The sequence below is a fragment of the Enhydra lutris genome, unplaced genomic scaffold (assembly GCF_002288905.1).
Source record: "Enhydra lutris kenyoni isolate GAN:26980312 unplaced genomic scaffold, ASM228890v2 scaffoldscaffold35, whole genome shotgun sequence".
NCBI classification, from domain to species: Eukaryota; Metazoa; Chordata; class Mammalia; order Carnivora; family Mustelidae; genus Enhydra; species Enhydra lutris.
In genome coordinates this window covers 14784714-14802383 of record NW_019154119.1, presented here as the reverse complement: position 1 = coordinate 14802383, position 17670 = coordinate 14784714, and the positions used below count along the sequence as shown (strand labels likewise).

At 55.3% G+C, this 17670-nt stretch overlaps 1 protein-coding gene across 2 annotated transcripts in view; it reads left to right on the top strand.

The window, feature by feature from the left end:
• The window catches only part of LOC111154103 (growth regulation by estrogen in breast cancer 1), a 71581-nt gene that overhangs the window by 19975 nt on the left and 33936 nt on the right, over positions 1–17670 (top strand). For both annotated transcript variants that reach the window (XM_022513490.1, XM_022513489.1), the window contains exons 7-16: positions 1681–1794; positions 2231–2374; positions 4773–4958; positions 8435–8785; positions 9644–9772; positions 10390–10518; positions 11365–11562; positions 12284–12464; positions 13904–14099; positions 15614–15750. In XM_022513490.1, the coding sequence (XP_022369198.1) occupies positions 1681–1794; positions 2231–2374; positions 4773–4958; positions 8435–8785; positions 9644–9772; positions 10390–10518; positions 11365–11562; positions 12284–12464; positions 13904–14099; positions 15614–15750 (1765 nt within the window). The remainder of the gene's footprint in view (positions 1–1680; positions 1795–2230; positions 2375–4772; positions 4959–8434; positions 8786–9643; positions 9773–10389; positions 10519–11364; positions 11563–12283; positions 12465–13903; positions 14100–15613; positions 15751–17670) is intronic.

The following is a 17670-nucleotide window of genomic DNA, read 5'->3' as shown; positions in this document are numbered from 1 at the left end:
CCTGCTCTGGGGAGAGAGGAAATCAGTTTTACGAAACTGTTTCTGAAACCATGCGAGGTGTTCGATTTGGGCTTGAGGGCTAGCGCTCCGTGGTTCTCAATGGGGAGGTACTGCCCCCTACTGGGGGCTATTAGCAGGTGCCCAGGATCCTTCCTTGGTGGTCCCACACTGGGGATCGGGGTGCTCTGTGTCCCGCAGTGAGTGGACTGCGTAGTGAAGACTTGCTCACCCAGAGTGCCAAGTAGTGACCCCTTCCCCAGTATCAGGAGCCACTGCGAGAAATGGTCCACACTGGGAGCGCAGGGACAGCTCCTGGTGACGTCACTTTGGGACGTCACACTAGGGTCGGCAAGAGCTTGTGTCCCAAAGGGGAAAATATTTGTAGACCTTCCGTCCTCAGTGTCGAGGCCCAACCCCTCTTTGGTAGTTTAATGTGGTTTTTAGGGGCGCGGGCATCTTTGTGTCTGTGGGAGCGCCTCTGTTGTCACCCGAGTACAGATGTCCCGGCAGTAGAAGCTGTGGTCTACACGGAGCAGCCGTTCTCGTGTCTGCCTCCCACGCTTCTGGGGAGTGGGGGGGTTGAAGGAGCCCACCTGCTTGAAAGCTCTGTGTGAACAAAGTACCTTGTATTTTACCTTTTTATTCACTTTATTCATTTTTGGTCAGTCTAAGGAGGAGGTGAGAATAACTTTATGACCTTTAAGCGGCTCTAGAACCGCAGTGCCCTTAGGCATAGCCAGCGTGCTTGGGAATAATGGCATTCTTCTCACTCTTGTTTCCAGAGATCCGGTTCTAGAGGTCAAGGCAGGGCCCCAGGAGCGGGCTGTTTTAACAAGTCTCTGCTGCTTCTGTCCCGCTCCTTCTCAGACCAAATGTACAGAAATGTTGCTCTAAACTGTGGTTCTCAGTCCTGCTTGTGACTTAGTCACCGGGAGCTCGCGGCCTCACGATGCCCGGGCTCCCCCCCGGTGCTGGGTTTGGTTTACTTGGGATGGGCTCGTGTCCAGGCACTCAGTTTTAAGGGTGTCCCGGGTGACTTTAACGTGCATTCATGGTTGAATGCATAGCTCTCAACGTAGGGAAAATTTTGTGTTGGATTGCTCAAAAAAGCATGGTAACCAGTTCCTGATGTTTTGAATAACCCAGGAACATAGCCTGAGTCACACACATGCTGCTGTTGTCTAGAAAACCAGCACCAGCGGCGAGTACCGGCTGCCGTTCCCACAGATTTCTCTGGTCTGCGCTAGTGGCCAAGGCTCGGGCGGGAGCAGGTGGAGCAGTGCTGCCCCCCAGTGGTGAGGCTGTGACGGTGGCGTCAGAGGAGGAGCTGGAAGAAGATGGGATGGATCTTGGGGGCTCTCAGTCAGCCGGCCAGACTCTGCTTTATGCGCATGCTCCTTAGTCTTTTTCAAACCACCCTGCACGGTAGGGTTCATGATCCCGTTTTAAAGACTGGAGTGCCGAGGCTCAGAGATAAGCCTCTCAGTACTGGGCTGGTCTGGAATGAGATGTTCACTGAAAGGGACGGGATGTTTGCTCATGCGCATCACATGCTTCACTACACAGCGGAGAACCGTCGTGAAGCTCTGAGGTTTAAAACTGACACGTGTTCTCCAAATCGGGGATGTTTTAAAGCTCGTCCTTCGTGGCAGCCTGATCTATACTCTGCATGTTGTCCAGGTATCCTGTCAAACTCCGGGCCCCCCAAAAAGCGCCACAAAGGGTGGTCTCCGGAATCCCCCTCCGCTGCAGACGCTGGCTACTCCCAGGGTGGCGGGAACAGAGCCAAGTACGGTAAGTGACAGCAGCCTTGCCGACTGTAGGACTCGGCGCCCGGGGTGTGCGCGCGCACGTGTGCACTGTGTCAATGTGTGCGAACTGGGGAGGATGTCCCGGGGGCAGACTTCGGTATCACTGAGGGGTCTCATATGGAGGAGCTGCACAGTGGAGCCCAAGGTCCTTGTACAGCAGTGACCTAGCTCCTGGACCCTAAAGAAATTTAAAAGGGGCTTGCCTGTCACGTGGCTGTGTTGTTTGGGGGGGGAAGGTTGGGTGAAATGACCTTAAAGGTACTTGGACCTCAGGGATCTGTGATTCCAGGACGGGGGTATTCCTGTAGGTGGGGGTTCGCGTCAGCTGTAGCAGGTGTGCAGGCCGGTCTGACATCAGGTCTGCTGCAGAGGGAGGCCCTGTTCCGTGTGTCTTCCTAACACCCTTGGCATGTTTCCAGAGAGTGCAGGCATGTCCTGCGTGCCCCAGGTTGGCTTGGTGGGACCAGCTTCGGTCACGTTTCCTGCTGTGGCCTCCGGAGAACCAGTGTCCGTTCCTGACAACTTGCTGCAAATATGCAAGGCCAAGCCGGTGATATTTAAAGGCAAGTACAACAGTGGGACGGGGGGGGGGGGGGGGCGGGAGGCTGGGGGGGTCCGCACGGAGCAAGCCATGGGCTGACGCACGGGTGTTCCCCTGAGAGACCTCGGAGGCCCCGTCCAGGCCAGTGAAAGAACGAAGCCGACCCGTCACTGCTGTAGCCCCTGATCAGATGCCAAGTTCTGGAGGGGGTCATCAGCGGGTCTGGAGCGGGTCACGATTTTCCACAAGGAGCCCGGGTGAAATGAAGTGGTTCTGCTGTGTCCTTGTGTTCATTCATTCACGTGTTCATTAGTTCAACCTCACTGAGCAACTGCCCTGGGAACAGGCCCAGTGCAAAGCACCGGTGCTCGGACATGGAGCCATCGGTCCCCTGCTTCGAGGACCCCTGATGGGGTGGGTGGTCCTCTTGTCACCCTGGGCCCCTGGTATATTTTGGGTATAGAATCTGACTTTGGGCAAGGATGGCTACGGGTGCCACGTGAAAGCATAAAAGACAACAAGATTCGATCTGTTTTGTGACCGTAGGCTGATGTATGCCACGTGGGGGAGGTGTTCGGTCAACTGAAGAGGTCCCTTTCTTGTGATGCAGGAGGTCTTGAAATGGGAAGCTCGGGCGGGACTTGTCTGAGGATGGTTTTCGCTGGTCCCGCATGCTGACCTGTGACAACACGCACACACACACGCGTGTGCATATGCGCGCACACACACACGTGCATTCAGATCCTTCATTAAGTTAATGCTGCATTTGGTATCATGTTCGTAGGAATAGAGGAGAGAGGGTGGTAGGAGAGTGGGAGAGAGGTCTTACTGGCAGTTAAGAACTAAGAGAGTCAGTCCTTTTTCCTAAAAAACCAAAAGTGGATGGGGTATTTAGGAAGAAGGGTGCAGGTCTGGGTTTTGAACCATGCATGGGACAGAGCCGATACACATTGGGCCTATTAGCTGACAAGGTGGAGGTCAGCACGCGGCCGCATTACCTGTGTCCTTCACACGGCTATTGTGGGACCGCAGTAGGCCCCAAAAGCACAGTGATGGGAAGACAGAGCACGGGGATATGGGCAGGATCTGCACCTGCTCCTCCCCCGAGCCGGAAGCCCCAGGAAAGTCAGGGTGAGTGTCTAATGGCTAGCAACCTCGGATGAAGGCCATCCTCCTTGTTCCTCAAGTTCATGGCACTTCCCAGTGTGGCTGCTCTGTTCCAGCCGTGGGCTCTTCGTAAGGTACTTGCTTCCCTGGCTGTCCCCTCCCACCCCCACCAGTGCAGGTCCCAACCACCTCTGTGCCTTCTCCGCAAGGCTGCCTTACCTTCTTATTCACCTGGGCCCCCACGCAGCTTGAGTCAGAATGTTGGTAAGCAGTGGTACCCCAGCTGTGCTCCCTGGCCAGAGGACCAGCCCCCTCCAGGATCTCTTAGAGGCGTGAACTCCCAGGAACATACCAGCATCACAGGCCCCATTCCTGAGCCAGACGCTGTGCGGTAGGGCCCAGCAGTCTGTCTTAGGCTGCCTTTCAGGGACCCTCCTGCATCTGCAGGTTGGAGAAGCGGTTCCTTGAGGGTATGAACCATCTCAGTCATCAGGTTCTCCCTGGAGTCAAGCATGATGCCTGCATGTGCCATACAGCAGGCGTTCACTAAGTGCATGTTTGGTGCATAAGTGAGGACCACCAGAGTACAGGACGCCACACAGGCATTTAGCACAGCCGATCATCTCAGCAGCCCCATGGGGACTGCATGTGTCCCCCCCATTGTACAGATGTGAAGACTGAGGCTTAGGGATGTCAGACTTCCTGACCAGGGTGCCTCAGCTGATGCATGGTGCCGGGGAGAGTCCAGCATAGCCGGGCTCTTCTGCCTCTGGGGGTTGTCATCGGAGTGAATCTAGAACTTGTGCTAAAGTGTTGGTCAAGTTCTCTCAGGACCTGGAGCCTCCAGTCTGTACCGTGGTTTATTTTCCTAACCCAGCTTGCTGGAGAGCCCTGGGAGGACGTGAATCAGCATCCCATGTTGTGGGGGGGTGGTTGGGGACGGTGCAGGCTGGCAGGTGGGCAGTCAGCGGAGAGCCAGAAGGTGGTGCTTCCACGGGGCTTCCTGTGGTCGGAGCTGCGGGGCGGCCGAGGCGATGCTTCCACTCGGGGCACATTCCCGGGCTGTAGCTCACTTGTGGGGGAGACGAGGTACTGACCACCTGCCACAGAACCGGTCCGTGATCAGAGCTGCCAGGGCAGTCAGCAAGGGCCGGACGTCCGAGGTCTCCCCGGAAAGGGGCACGAGAGTTACCCCAGTGGCGTCTGGCCTGCACGCTGGCGCCCCACCCCTGGATTTGGAGACCCCACATGGGTGGGGGCACAGACCGTGCCCGAGGGCAGCCACCAAGTGGATGCGGTTTCCTGTTCCGCAGGCCACGGGAACTTCCCCTACCTCTGTGGGAACCTGAACGACGTCGTCGTGAGCCCCCTCCTGTACACGTGCTACCAGAACTCCCAGTCCATCTCGCGGGCCTACGAGCAGTGCGGGGCCTCCGCCATCCAGCCCATCTCCGAGGAGATGCAGCTGCTGCTCACTGTCTACTACCTCGTGCAGCTGGGTGAGTGTCCCGCCCGCGGCCTGGGAGTCGCCGGTAGAACACCCAGCGAGGGGGGACGTGCGGGAGCCTCGATCCCAGCCTGGCCCTTGGAGCCACTGTGAAGCCCCGGGACCCGTGGGACGGCAGCCCAGGGAACGTGGGGATGCTGCAGTCACGTCAGGACATGGCCTCCGGTCACCGCCTGGAGGGCCTGGGCATGGCTTAAAGTGGGTCAGAACCACTGGAGATAATCCAAAAACCGCGCGGCTGCCATTCCAGAAGCACAGAGGGACCAGGGAGTAAGACAGAGATGCGGGACAGGAGCCGTGATCAGATGGAGAGTGGAGCGGGGAGAGGGAGCCCTGGGGCAGGGCGGGTGGGGGTTCGGTGATTCAGCCTCACGGAGAAAGGCCTCTGAGCTGATGCTCGAGTGGGGAGAAGCTGCCTCGTGAGGAGGTGGGGGAGGCAAGGGAGACGCCGGGAGGGCTGCAGGCCAGGCCTGGTGGTTACAGCCTAGTGGGGGGAGGGTGCCGGCGGAGGGCCGGGTCCTCCGCGTGCAGCCAGGACTTTGCACTGCAGACACACTGACCAACAGCTTGGACCGGTCAGCTCTGGCCACTTCTGGCTCCACAGCAGAGCCTGTCCCGGGGGGCTTAGACCACAGATGTTTCTGTCTCAGGGCTCTGGAGGCTAGAAGCCCAACATCCAGGATGCCAGCCAGGTTCTAGGGAGGCCTCCCTTCCTGGCTCGCAGACAGCCCCTCTCTGTGCGCTCGTGGGGCCTTTCCTGAGCGCACGCGTTTGGGGAGAGGGACAGAGGACTCCCGTGTCTCTGTTCATGCCGGCACTAGAGCGGCTGGACCAGGACCTCACCCTGTGACCTCACTTAACGTTAATCCCTCTTTAAAGGCCTTATCTCCAAAGACATCCCAGTGAGGGTTATGGTATCCGCAGATGAATTGGGAGGAGGGACACACAGTTCGGTCTGCAGCAGCTCTGGAATGGTTTGAGGCAAGGCGTGGATATGATCTGACCTTGGCTTCCAGGAGACCGCAGTGGCTGCTGTGTGGGCCTGGCTGGTGCAGGGGCCGTATTGTCCCAGTTGAAGTGGGAGGTGGCTTTGACCACTGAGGGTCACAGGAGGGAGAAGGCTGGGTTTATCCTGAAGGGGTGAGGGCAGTAGGCTGTCTGAGGCGGGGAGAGGACGGGCAGCCCGGTTTCTGCCCTGAGCCCCCAGGTGGGTGCTGGAGCCAGAGGGTGGGTGCAAGTCCTGTCTTGGCTGTTTCATGTTTGAGAGGCCCATGAGGCCTCCAAGGGGCTGATTCCAGGACGTGGCCAGACAGGACTTGAGCCCCAGGGAGAAGGTGCAGCTGCTGGTGCCAGTTTGGGTAACATGGGCCCAGTGATGAGCTGTACTGAAGCTGGGAGATTGGACAAGAGTCCTGGGGAGAAAGGCCCCGATGTATGAGCCCTCGGGCACCCCAGCAGTCAGAGATCTGGAGGACGAGGTGGATGGAACAGCCAGGGAGGCACACGGTTGGGCAGAACTTGGACAATGTTGCCTGAAATGGTGAGAAATCTGGGAAAATGGGGCGTGTGTCTTGCTCTTTCTCACGACCCACATCCCATGCACTGGTAAGCCCTGGTTCGTCCCCGACCCACCCTTGCCCACCCTCCCCATCGTGCCTTCCTCGCCAGGGCACTGCTCTTGCCCCGCTCTGCACGTCTGTTGCAGTTGTGAGTCTCCTTGTCTCGGTTCCCTGCTGGAGCCTGCCACGGCTTCCTAGCACACGCTCAACCCACCCTGGGTCCAGGGGCCACGCCACCGGCCTGCCTCCCGCAGCTGCTTGCTTTGCTCCAGCCCTGCTGTGCCCCGTGGCATCCCAGTCCCCCATGCCTGCTCTTCCTTCCCCGAGAAACGCTCCTGCCCAGGACGTTTGCACGGCTACTGCTTTCTCTGGGTTTTGGTTCCCATGTCATCTAGAGAGGCCTTCTCATCACTGTATCTAAGACGGCGCCCCTCCCCTGGCCCCTGGGGTTCTGTCTCCTCTTTATCTTGCGTTTGGAACACCAGCACTCCCGGGAATTACACGCCTGTGTATTTGTTTACTTCAGGTGCTTGTCCCCTGGGGAGGGTGTCAGGGCTGTGAGCTCAGGAATGTCGACTTCATTTACGGCTGCGTGTCCGGAGCACCTGAAGGGTAATGTTGGTGCTCAGCCAGCACGTGTTGAAGGAACAGTCAGCAGACACAGAGTCCAGTGAAAGCATTTCAAGAGAGGGACTTGTCCCCTGAGTCAGGCTGAGAGCAGAGTGAGGGCTCGTGGTTAGCCATTGGGTCTGGGTGTATGGAAGCGATCGGCACCGCCGGAGGTGAGTATGTACGAGGAGTGTGGGGACGGAAGCCACCTGCTGCACTGGTTTGGGGAGAGGAGGTGAAGAAATAGGTGGGTGAGGGTAGACAACTCTCCCAAGACCTTTGCTTGGTGACGGTGATTCCAGAAGAGGGTGGGCTCAGGGGAAGGTTTTAAAGATGGGAGGGCTAACAGCTAACCTCATAAAATCATGGCCCAGCCAGTTGAGGGGGTGGTGTGAGCCCCATCTTCCCGGTCAGGAGCCGGTGTCCTCGGACAGCTAGTGCTCGGCTGGAGCCGGGACTGGGTGGAGTCGGGAGAGAGCGTGTCTTCTGAGCTCCAGTGGGCTGCTGTACCCTCCAGCTCACCCATCTCTAAAATTTGGACAAATATACCAGAAAACGTCTATAGGAAAGAAATGCTAGAAGTGTTCAGTGTCACTAGGCATCAGAGAGGCACAAATGAACAAATCGAGTAATATTTTCCAGTGAAATTAACACAAGCGATGGTATCCGGTGGCACTAAGGGTGCAGTAAAGGCAGGGTCCTCGTCCGCCCTTAGTGTTGTGGCAGGTTGGTGCACTTGGATCCCTGGAAACAGCCTGATCACATGTATTAGTTAGCTCCAGAAGCCCAGTTCTGAGAACTTAGAAAGTAGGTTCTATCCATAAAGACATGTGTCAGGGAGGTTATTTATCACGGTGGTTATTTGGAAGCAATAGGAAGATCAACAGTGGAGCCGAGCCCCTGCTGGGTAAATGGTGGTGCCTTGCTCGAAGGGACCCGATGTGCCCAGCGAGAGCACTGGCCGTGTAGACCGCAGACAGTGTGGCCCCTGGCTCCACGTGACCGTAGGGGAAAGGAGACAAGCCCTGAAGTTGGAGGCTTCAGTCCTTACAGTGATTTAAAACCTGTCGCTGAAAACCAGACTGAGAAATGGGTGGAAAGCGTTGTGGCTCGGTGAGGCCGGGGAGTGGTGGCTGCTCACGTGCCCGCCCGGCGCTCGCAGCCCAGCACCCGTAAGATGATGGACCCTGAACGATGCCCACGGAGATCTGTTGGGCTCGCCTGCACGTGTCGCCCCGGAGCCACACTCTGCGCTTGCGGGCGGGCGCTGAAGCCTCTCCCGTCGCCCTGTCATTACCAGCAGCCGACCAGGTGCCCCTGATGGAGGACCTGGAGCAGATCTTTCTGCGCTCGTGGCGCGAGTCGCACCTGACGGAGATCCGGCAGTACCAGCAGGCACCGCCACAGCCCTGCCCGCCCGCGCCCAGCACCGTGGCCCCAGTCACCTCGGCGCAGCTGCCCTGGCTGGCCGGCCTGGCCGCCAGCTCGTGCAACGACAGCGTACACGTCATAGAGTGCACCTACTCCCTGGCCGAGGGCCTCTCGGAGATGTTCCGGCTGCTCATCGAGGGCAAGCTCGCCAAGACCAACTACGTGGTGATTGTCCGCGCCTGTCGCAGCCCCGCCATCGACTCCTGCGTCGCCGTCACCGGTGAGCCTGGCGGCTGCTGGAAAACCAGCTGCAGCCTCTCCCCTTGCCGATCGGTGCGCCTTGCCTCTCGTGGCCGTGGGTTTGTGGCAGCCGTTGGTTCGTGACTGGGGTTAGGGCCCTCCTGGCGTGAGAGGGGCGTGCCCGGGCTGGTGGGTTCGGAGTCGTTCCTCCTCCATGGGGAAGGTGAGCGTTCCCCTCTCCCCCTAGAGAGCCTGGCCAGCTCTGGAGGCTGGATGGACGGGGTCGAAAACCTGGCTCCGTGCACCCGGTGATGTGACCGGTTGCCTCCTGACTCTGGCGGTCCGTTCCTTCGGCTCGCTTGTGCAGAACAGGAACAACAAAAAAACCACAACAGCGATCTTGTATTGTGTAGATTAATGAATCAATTAACTAACAAATTATATAGTTACTTATTGAAGCCCTACTACGCGCAGGCGCTGTTCTAAGGGCTGGGGATGGAGGCACGAAGACGACAAGATCCCCGCTTTCCTGGAGCAGACGCCAAACACAGAGCCGGACAGCTCGGGTGGGAGGGCCCCGGGATGGGGATCCCGTTCGGGACGCTGGCTGTTAGGAGGGTCAGGAGAACCTCTCTGCAGAGGTGACGTTGGAGAGGGGCCTGAGAGACGGAGGAGGCAGGCGAGGTTGCCACTGGGGACAGCTGCGGCCCACCCCCCCCCAAGACCACGTGGCAGCACGCTGTAGGGAGGCAGGAGGCCAGGGCAGAGGGTGAGACTAGGCCATTGTTGGGGGTTAGGGAGAGAGAGACAGAGTGATGAGCACAGACTCTGCCACTGAGGGGCTCCCGTGCGAATTCTAAGTGGGGGAGCCCAGTGAAAGGTGTTGTTTGTTTTCCAGGAAAATATCAGGCCCGAATTCTTTCTGAGAGCCTTCTCACCCCAGCAGAGTACCAGAAAGAAGTCAGTTATGAGCTGGTGACGGGGAAAGTGGACTCCTTGGGGGCCTTTTTCAGCACCCTCTGTCCAGGTAGGTCTGTAGGGAGACAGCTGTGAATTCCCAAGTGGGAGGGACGGACTTCTCGGAGCCCGTTCCCCAGAGCCTGCTGAGGCCGACCTGGGTTTGGATGGGCAGGGTGACCCCTTCGTTCTCTGTGTTAGCATTTACGACCCTTTCTGGGGGGGTCTCTGGTTGGCTGTCTTCCTGCGCTGGCTGTGGGTCCTCCTAGGTCCTGTGCCTCTTCCCCTGTGCCCTGCGGCTCCCTACCTCTGTGTCCGAATTACTTGAGTCCATGTGTTCTAGGCTGGGAGTTCTGTGCCCTGCTCCCTTCTTTGCCCATTTCCTCAACCCATTTCCTCCCGGGAACTCCCGCTGGCCCTTCCTTCTCTAGGATGGGCTCGGACCCCTTTCTCTTGTCCTTTAGCATCTGGCTCTTCCTTCTCCTGTCACCTGCCACCTCACAGTGCAATTCTCTCTGATGTATTTGCCTTCCTTACTAGGCTGCAGGCTCCTCGACCGAATGGGCTGTGCCTTCTCTAGTTCCATTACCCTAGGCCCAGAACAGTGCCTCGTATGCAGGTGTGGCGTGGAGGTTTGCTGGGCTTCACTGGGATGGAAAACCCATTTTTCTGTTCTGTTTTGGGCAGAGGGTGACATTGACACTCTGCTGGACAAATTCCATCAGGAAAATCAAGGCCATGTTCCGTCCTCACTCACTGCGTCCTCTGTCCCCAAATCAGCATCCTTCGATGTTGGCGGAGCTCCAGCGTGCACAAGTGAGTGATGCTGGGAGCCAGCAGCCAGGGTCTGGGCTGCTGAGACAGCATCCAGGGGGGAAGGGGGGTGGAGGGGGTGGCTAAGAGGCACATCCAGAAGGCAGGGCATCTTCTTAGCATCAAAGTTTACTGATATATAATTTTTATTTTAGTCCTTAAAACACTGGTAGTCTCGGGGCGCCTGAGTGGCTCAGTGGGTTAAAGCCTCTGCCTTCGGCTTGGGTCATGGTCCCAGGGTCCTGTGACTGAGCTCCACATAGGGCTCTCTGCCTGCCAGGGAGCCTGCTTCCCCTCTCTCTCTACCTGCCTCTCTGCCTACTTGTGATCTCTGTCTGCCAAATAAATAAATAAAATCTTAAAAAACAAAAACAAAAACAAAACACTAGTAGTCTCATCCAAGCCTGAAATGGATGCTTGTATACTTTTCCTGAGATGATACATTTCTCGGTGTAAATTTCCAGCTTATCAATGCATTGCTGTACCATTTCATGTATCCTGAGTTCCCAAAGAGCTGTGATGGTCACCCTCCCTTCCAGACAACTCACCGTCTCTTCCGAAGTCCTTTCTCAGGGTCAGCTTCCCTGTGATGCTGTTCTTTGTCCTCTTTGGGTAGAGTAGGTAACTGCCTCTGTGCTCCCTGAGCACTGTTCATCCTTTTATTATGAAATTCCAAAAAGCGTGAAATGTACACAGCTCAGAGTAGGTACTCGATAAATGTTGGTGTGACTCCCCTTTGGTCCCTCTCTGCACTAGACAAGGCCCTATTGCACAATTTCCAGCAGATGTCAAGGGTTTTGGCTCTCTGCTCTTGGGTGCATCTCACCTTTTTGGGGGCTCTGGTTCCAGGTTACAATTTGGAGCCCCACCATATCCGGCCCTTCCAGCTGGCTGTGGCTCAGAAGCTTCTCTCCCACGTGTGTTCCATTGCGGATTCCAGCACCCAAAATTTGGACTTAGGATCCTTTGAGAAGGTGGACTTTCTGATTTGTATTCCCCCTTCAGAAGTCACCTATCAGCAGACCCTGTTCCATGTCTGGCATTCAGGTACGGGGCATCTGGGCGGCAAGTTGTGACATCTGCATGGGAGAAGCTTTGATTCCCTTAAATTCAGATTTGGCATCGAAACATCAGTCTTTGCCTCTAAAGTAGGTGGGGCGAGGATTAATACTCCCATTTTATAGATCATGAAACAGATGCTCAGAGATAGCAAATTGCCCAACATTTTATAATCCATTAAAGCTTGAACCGTGACTTGAGTTCCCACTCTGTCCCACTCAGGTCCACAACCAGCGTGTTGATAACGTGCTTCAACTTCATGTATTTTCCATGTACTTTCAAGGGGGTGAGATACGAAATACACAGAGAGTCAATGTCTTAACTCAGAGGATTTATTCTAGAGTTCTGTAACCTACAGCTCCCCGGCCTTCAGGTTGGGGGATGGTTTTGCTGGGGTTGGCAGGGAGGTGGGACCTGACCCTTCACTTCAGTCACTCCAAGCCTAGGATCACCAGCTTCACGAAGCCAGCTTGGCTGTCCTCCTTGGGTGGCCGCTGTGCACACACCTCGCTAGGAAATGAGCCGTCTCTTTGCCCAGGGGTCAGCTGCCCTGACCCCCATATCTCACACATCCCCATAGGCTCGGGGCCGGCCAGAACTCCGGCCAGACAGCAGGCGCTCAGCAGGGGTCTGTTGAGTGAGTGAGAAACTCGGGGCAAGGGTTGTCCTTGTCCTGGATTACTTGTGATGTATTTTTACCACATTACAGGGGTTTTGCTGGAGCTTGGCTTGGAAAAGGAGCACATGACCAAGCAGAGGGTCGAACAGTACGTTTTAAAGCTTGATGCGGAAGCACAGACGAAATTTAAGTCCTTTCTGCAAAACTCCTTTCAGAACCCACACACGCTCTTTGTCCTCATCCACGACCATGCCCACTGGGATCTCGTGAGGTGAGAGGGGGTTTGGCCTACCCAGGCTTGGCCGGTTCCTTCCTTGAATTACTACGTGGGTGATACTCGGGACTCTGGGTACGAGCCTTGACGAGATGAATGATGCTGGGGTTTTGGCATCTGTAAGCAGATGTCATGGATGTGTTCCAGAACCGTAGAGCTGGAAGTTATCTCAGGGGACATCCAGTGGAGCCTCTGAAAGGTACCATCATGGAAACAGGCTCAGGGTCTCAGGGCTCGGGTGGGGGCAGGAGGGGATTAGTGCCAAGCCGGCCTTGACCTAGGGCCTCCTTTTCTGTACCCCACTCAGTAAGAAGGTGCCCCCTGGTGTGGGGAGGGGACCCTGACCGGAATAGGTTCTTCCTAATGGCGGGCCCATTGGCTTCAGCACCGAGGGCCACAGCTGGTGCCACCCTTCTGAGTCCATTTGATGGACTCTGTTCAAGTGAACGTAAATCTAGATGCATTTTAGATGCTGTCAGGCTCTGAGTCTGGCAGGATTTCTGATTTAGGGGGGCTCTCATCTCCATAGACTGGCCTGAGGGCTGTGCATTTAGACACTGCCGCTGACTGGGTGAGGAGGGAAGGGAGATCCCAGGTCAGATCGCCGAAGAAGGCTTTGATTTCGCACGGATGCAGGCATGTAGGGCTGGGCAGGACCTCAGAGATCACCTGTATGCAGAGCATACAACATAAGGTCCCTGCTTGGGCTGGGAGGGATTGGAACGCCCTGGATTCTAGGAAAGGCCAGCATGTGCGTATTCCCTGGGCAGGGGGTGGGTTCTCAGAGTAGCCTCCTGCCACCCAAAAGCCCGAGAGTTTTCTATTCTGCTGGGTGCCCAGGAGAGAAGGCCAAGGCCATGGCCCACAAGGAAGAGCTGAGCTGCGCTTTTCTCCTGGGCCCCTTGTCCAAAATGCTTCCCCTTCCAGGTCCCAAACCTTTAAATTTAATATAGAATGTACCGTTTTTTATCCTTTGCGGATCTTTTCAGGCCGGTAGGAATTTAGGGGAAAGAATTCAAGGAGACAGGTACACAGTCAGATGGGGAGGAAGGAGCACTTGTGGGTGAGAATTCCCACTCTTGAGGACTGGGTAGATTGTGTGTCCCCCAAGCAATCTTCCATAAATACTGCTCCCCCAGCTAAGTTTTTAATAAGCAGTGAGTATCCGGGGAGTCCCTGGCAGGTGCTTGCAGTGTGGTCATTTTTTTTTTTTTTTTTCTTAAATTTTCCTCATCATGGGCAGAGCCAGAAGCTTTGATCACTTGCACACTTGGGGGCGGGGCTCATTAGAAATGTAATGTGGGCGGGGCTAGTTAGAGAAATGTAATGTGGGCGGGGCTAGTTAGAAGTGTATTCAACTGCTTGATCCTTGTAAAATTACCAAGCAGGATTCATCTTCCCACTCACTGCGTCTTCTCCCCCCTTTCCTCCCTCAGTAGCGCTGTTCATAATCTCTATGCCCAAAGTGACCCGGCCGTGGGATTGGTGGACAGATTGCTCAATTGCAGGGAGGTGAAGGAGGCCCCCAACATCGTGACGCTCCACGTGACGTCCTTCCCCTACGCATTGCAGACACAACATACCCTCATCAGCCCTTACAACGAGATCCACTGGCCTGCCTCCTATAGTAACGTGAGTGACTCTGGGCTCCCTTGCCTGGTGTCCCAATGGCCCTTGAGTCGGGAGAAATTCTGCTCAGTAAAAGTCTTGATTAACTGGTGTAGTTGGGGGTCACATGGGTCCCCAGTTTCTTGGATCTTTGATTTGACCCAGAATTAGATTTAAACCCTTCCTTGCCAAAGGACATTAGTTGGCTTCCCCATCTGAGGACATGTAATGTTTAGTCTAGAAGCCTTGGAAAGGTTCCTGCTTTTCCTATGCCCACATCCTTAAGCAGCAGGCCTTAAAATCTCCTTCCGAATGGAACACACATCCATAAAACCTGGTGAGGTTGTGCTTTATTCTCTGCCTTTTCTCATCAAAATAGAAGGCTACAACTGATTGAGAATTCTGAGAATAATTGGAGAATTCTGGGTGGTTGGATTCTAGTTAATGGTACAAGTAACAAGCAAACCTCAAATTCTAGACTTTTTTGGGGCATCCCAGAGCCATCTGAGGAACTTATAAAGATACTGATGCTTGGCGTCAGTCCGTTAGCGTTGGAATCAGTGGTAGGGATACCGAGGGTTTCTGTGGCACTTTGGTGAGCTAGGGAGGCACTGTTCTGAGTGCCTTATCGTATGAGCTCCTATCAGATGCAGGGGCTAGGATGATTTTTCATTTACAGAAGGAGAAAATGAGGCAAAGGAGGTTTGAGCTACTTGCCTAAAGGGCCATGCAGTCAGAGAGCGGTAGAGCCTGACTGTGACCCCGTCCTGCTGGCTGTGGCCCTCACACAGAACCTTGGCGCGTGAGGGCAAGTTCATGGCTTTGCAATTTTATTAGCCTCTCCAACTCTGACATTTGAGCAGCTCTGGTGTTAGTCTGGGAGGAATGTTATGTCCATGGGGGTGAAATTGATTAGATAAAAGCATTTCTTTCTGCAGGTTTTAGTAGCAGGCCAAACACAGGATAACTGATTGGCCTGTTCCCAGAACTAGCTTAAGATTGTCGGAAAGAAGCCATTTCACCCAAGAACATTGTGAGTTTAAAAAACAAGGCCGATGTTCTTCCTGGCAAAGACACCAGGGTCAGATGAAGGGAAAAGTCTTGACTGACAGGGATGCGGCATCCTTTAATCAGAAAGTGCTCTGTGCTCTGTGTCTGCAGAGGGAAGTCGTCTGCGGGACTGCAGACTCAGCACAATTCATTTTTATTTTTAAAAAAAGATTTTTTATTTATTAGAGAGAGCATGCATGTGCGTGTACATGCCACGAGCTGGGGAGGGGCCGAGGGAGAGGGAGAGAGAGTCTCAAGGTCTCCAAGATGACCGTGGAGCCCGATGCGGGACTTGGTCTCATAACCCTGAGATCATGACCTGAGCCAAGGTCCAGAGTCGGACGTTTCACTGGCTGAACCATCGAGGCAGCCCACGTCAGCACAATTTAGATCAAGATGCCTATGCCAGCCATTGGGTGCCCAGCGTGTGACTCTCTCCGTCCCCGCCAATGCAGTGTTCGTGTGACTGATGCTCTTCTCTGTTTCAGGGGGTCGACTTATATCCTGAGAATAAGAAGTACTTCGGGCTGTCAGAGTTCATTGAGTCCACGCTCTCGGGACACAGCCTCCCTTTGCTCCGATACGACAGCTCCTTCGAGGCCATGGTCACGGCATTAGGAAAAAGGTACACGTCTCGGCTGGAAGTTACCAAAAACACTCAGGAGTCGCGCGTGTGCTGAAGAGTGTGCAGCCCGAGAATTCCAGAAGGGGCCACCGCCCTCCTTTCCTGGGTGACGCCATCCCTCCGCTGGTTTATTTCTTGCCCTGCCTGCAGGGCTACTGATACCTGTCGTGCTGTCGTTCTAGAATATTTTAGAGATGAGAATGGGCGGCAGCATGTTGGAATGTGGGGGGCGTGTTTGCGATGCAGGGAAGTCAAGAAAGCGGGAGGACGTAAGACACGAAGGATTTGAAGGCGATGAGAGTGACAGTCCTAGCTGGCTTCATCCTTCGTGTCCCGTGTGTATCACCCGTCGAGAGTGTATTTTATGCTGTTTGCTGTTCTAAGGGCCTCACCGTCTCTCCTAGCCAGTTGCTGCTATTATCTCCATTTTGCAAGTAAACTGAGGCTCTGAGAGACCCCAGCGACCTCCCTGGGCCGCACATCTGGCCACTGATAGCACCGGCTGTGAAGCCACAGTCAGCCTGACTCTGTAGCTTGCGCTCCGACCCGGGCCACAGCGGACTGCGGAGGCAGACGTCAATGCTGCCATTTCTCAGATGAGGAAACCGAGGCCTGGGAGGTTCAGCGATGGCTATAAAGCCAGGCCAGGGTTTACAGACTGGCTACTGCGAAGCAGAATGGGTGGCTCTGCCCTGGACTGTCAGGGTTGAGCCAGGGTCTGCCACCTTCCCTCGTGGAGCCCCATTCTTGTGCCAACGAAGGGATTAAGTTACATGTGGGCTCCTCACGCTGTGTTCCGAGCTGTACTGCTTGGGCGGGATGCAAATAGCTCTTAGACCTAAAGGGGTGCCTTGGTCAAATGTGTTTGAGAAACCTGACATTTAAGGTTTTCCTTCCCACAAGAGTTCTCCGAGCCTTCCGTTGCCACGCGTGCTGTCAGTCCTGTGGAGGAGGCTAGAATGTGCGGCATCCTCCGTGTGTGTCATGGAATCAGTGTTCCCCAGAATGTCCTTTGAGAAGCTAAGTCCCTTTAGGTGTGGGATGCTGAGGGATGTCATCTGCTCTCCCCCCCACACGTGGGCAGCTGAGGGCTCGGACACCTGCTGAAGGAAGGAGTCCTGTCTCTGTCTCCTCACACAGCTCCTTCCTCCCTTCCGTCGGGTGCCCAGTGAGCTGTCACTTTGGGTCCAGTGCTCTGTGTTTATTGCCAAAACTATCCTCACAGTGGAATAGGCCCTGTTATCCCTGTGTGGCAGAGGAAGGAACGGACTTAAGTTGGGTCACCTGCCCTAGGTCACATGGGTTCATAGTGAGGCCAGACCCGATCCTTGTCACTTGACTCCAAAATAGTAGAACCTAAGCCATATGGGGCGAGGGCTCATGGCTAGAAGGCCAGACTGGCCGGGGGACCGTACGTTCTGGCTTAAACATGAGTCTTAACCTTTGGCAAGTCACAGAACCTCTCTGAACTTCCGTAACGTCATCTGTGAACAACTCTACTTTTGTAGTGGCTTCTTATGAGAGTTGGATGAAGCAGGAACATGGGCCAACTCAGGAACAGTTGTGTGCTGGGAGCTGTGGCTCCGGAGTCACACTTCCAGGGTTCGAGTCCTGGGTCGTCACTTACCAGCTCTGAGACTTTAGGGATGCCTCTCCGTCCTCCGTGGGAAGAAGAATACCTACCAGACGGGGATGTTATGAGGACTAAATGAATTAATACATACAGAGCATTAAGAGCATGGCTGGGGCACATTACATGCTCTTGGTAGCTGCAGCCAACACCGTCACGGCTTTGTCCCCACTGTCCCCACTGTCACCATCATGGTCACCACCGTAACCATTGTCACCACCACCATCAACACCACTGTTAATGTCACATCCCATGATCATGATCACTACCACTGTGACAACCACTGTCAG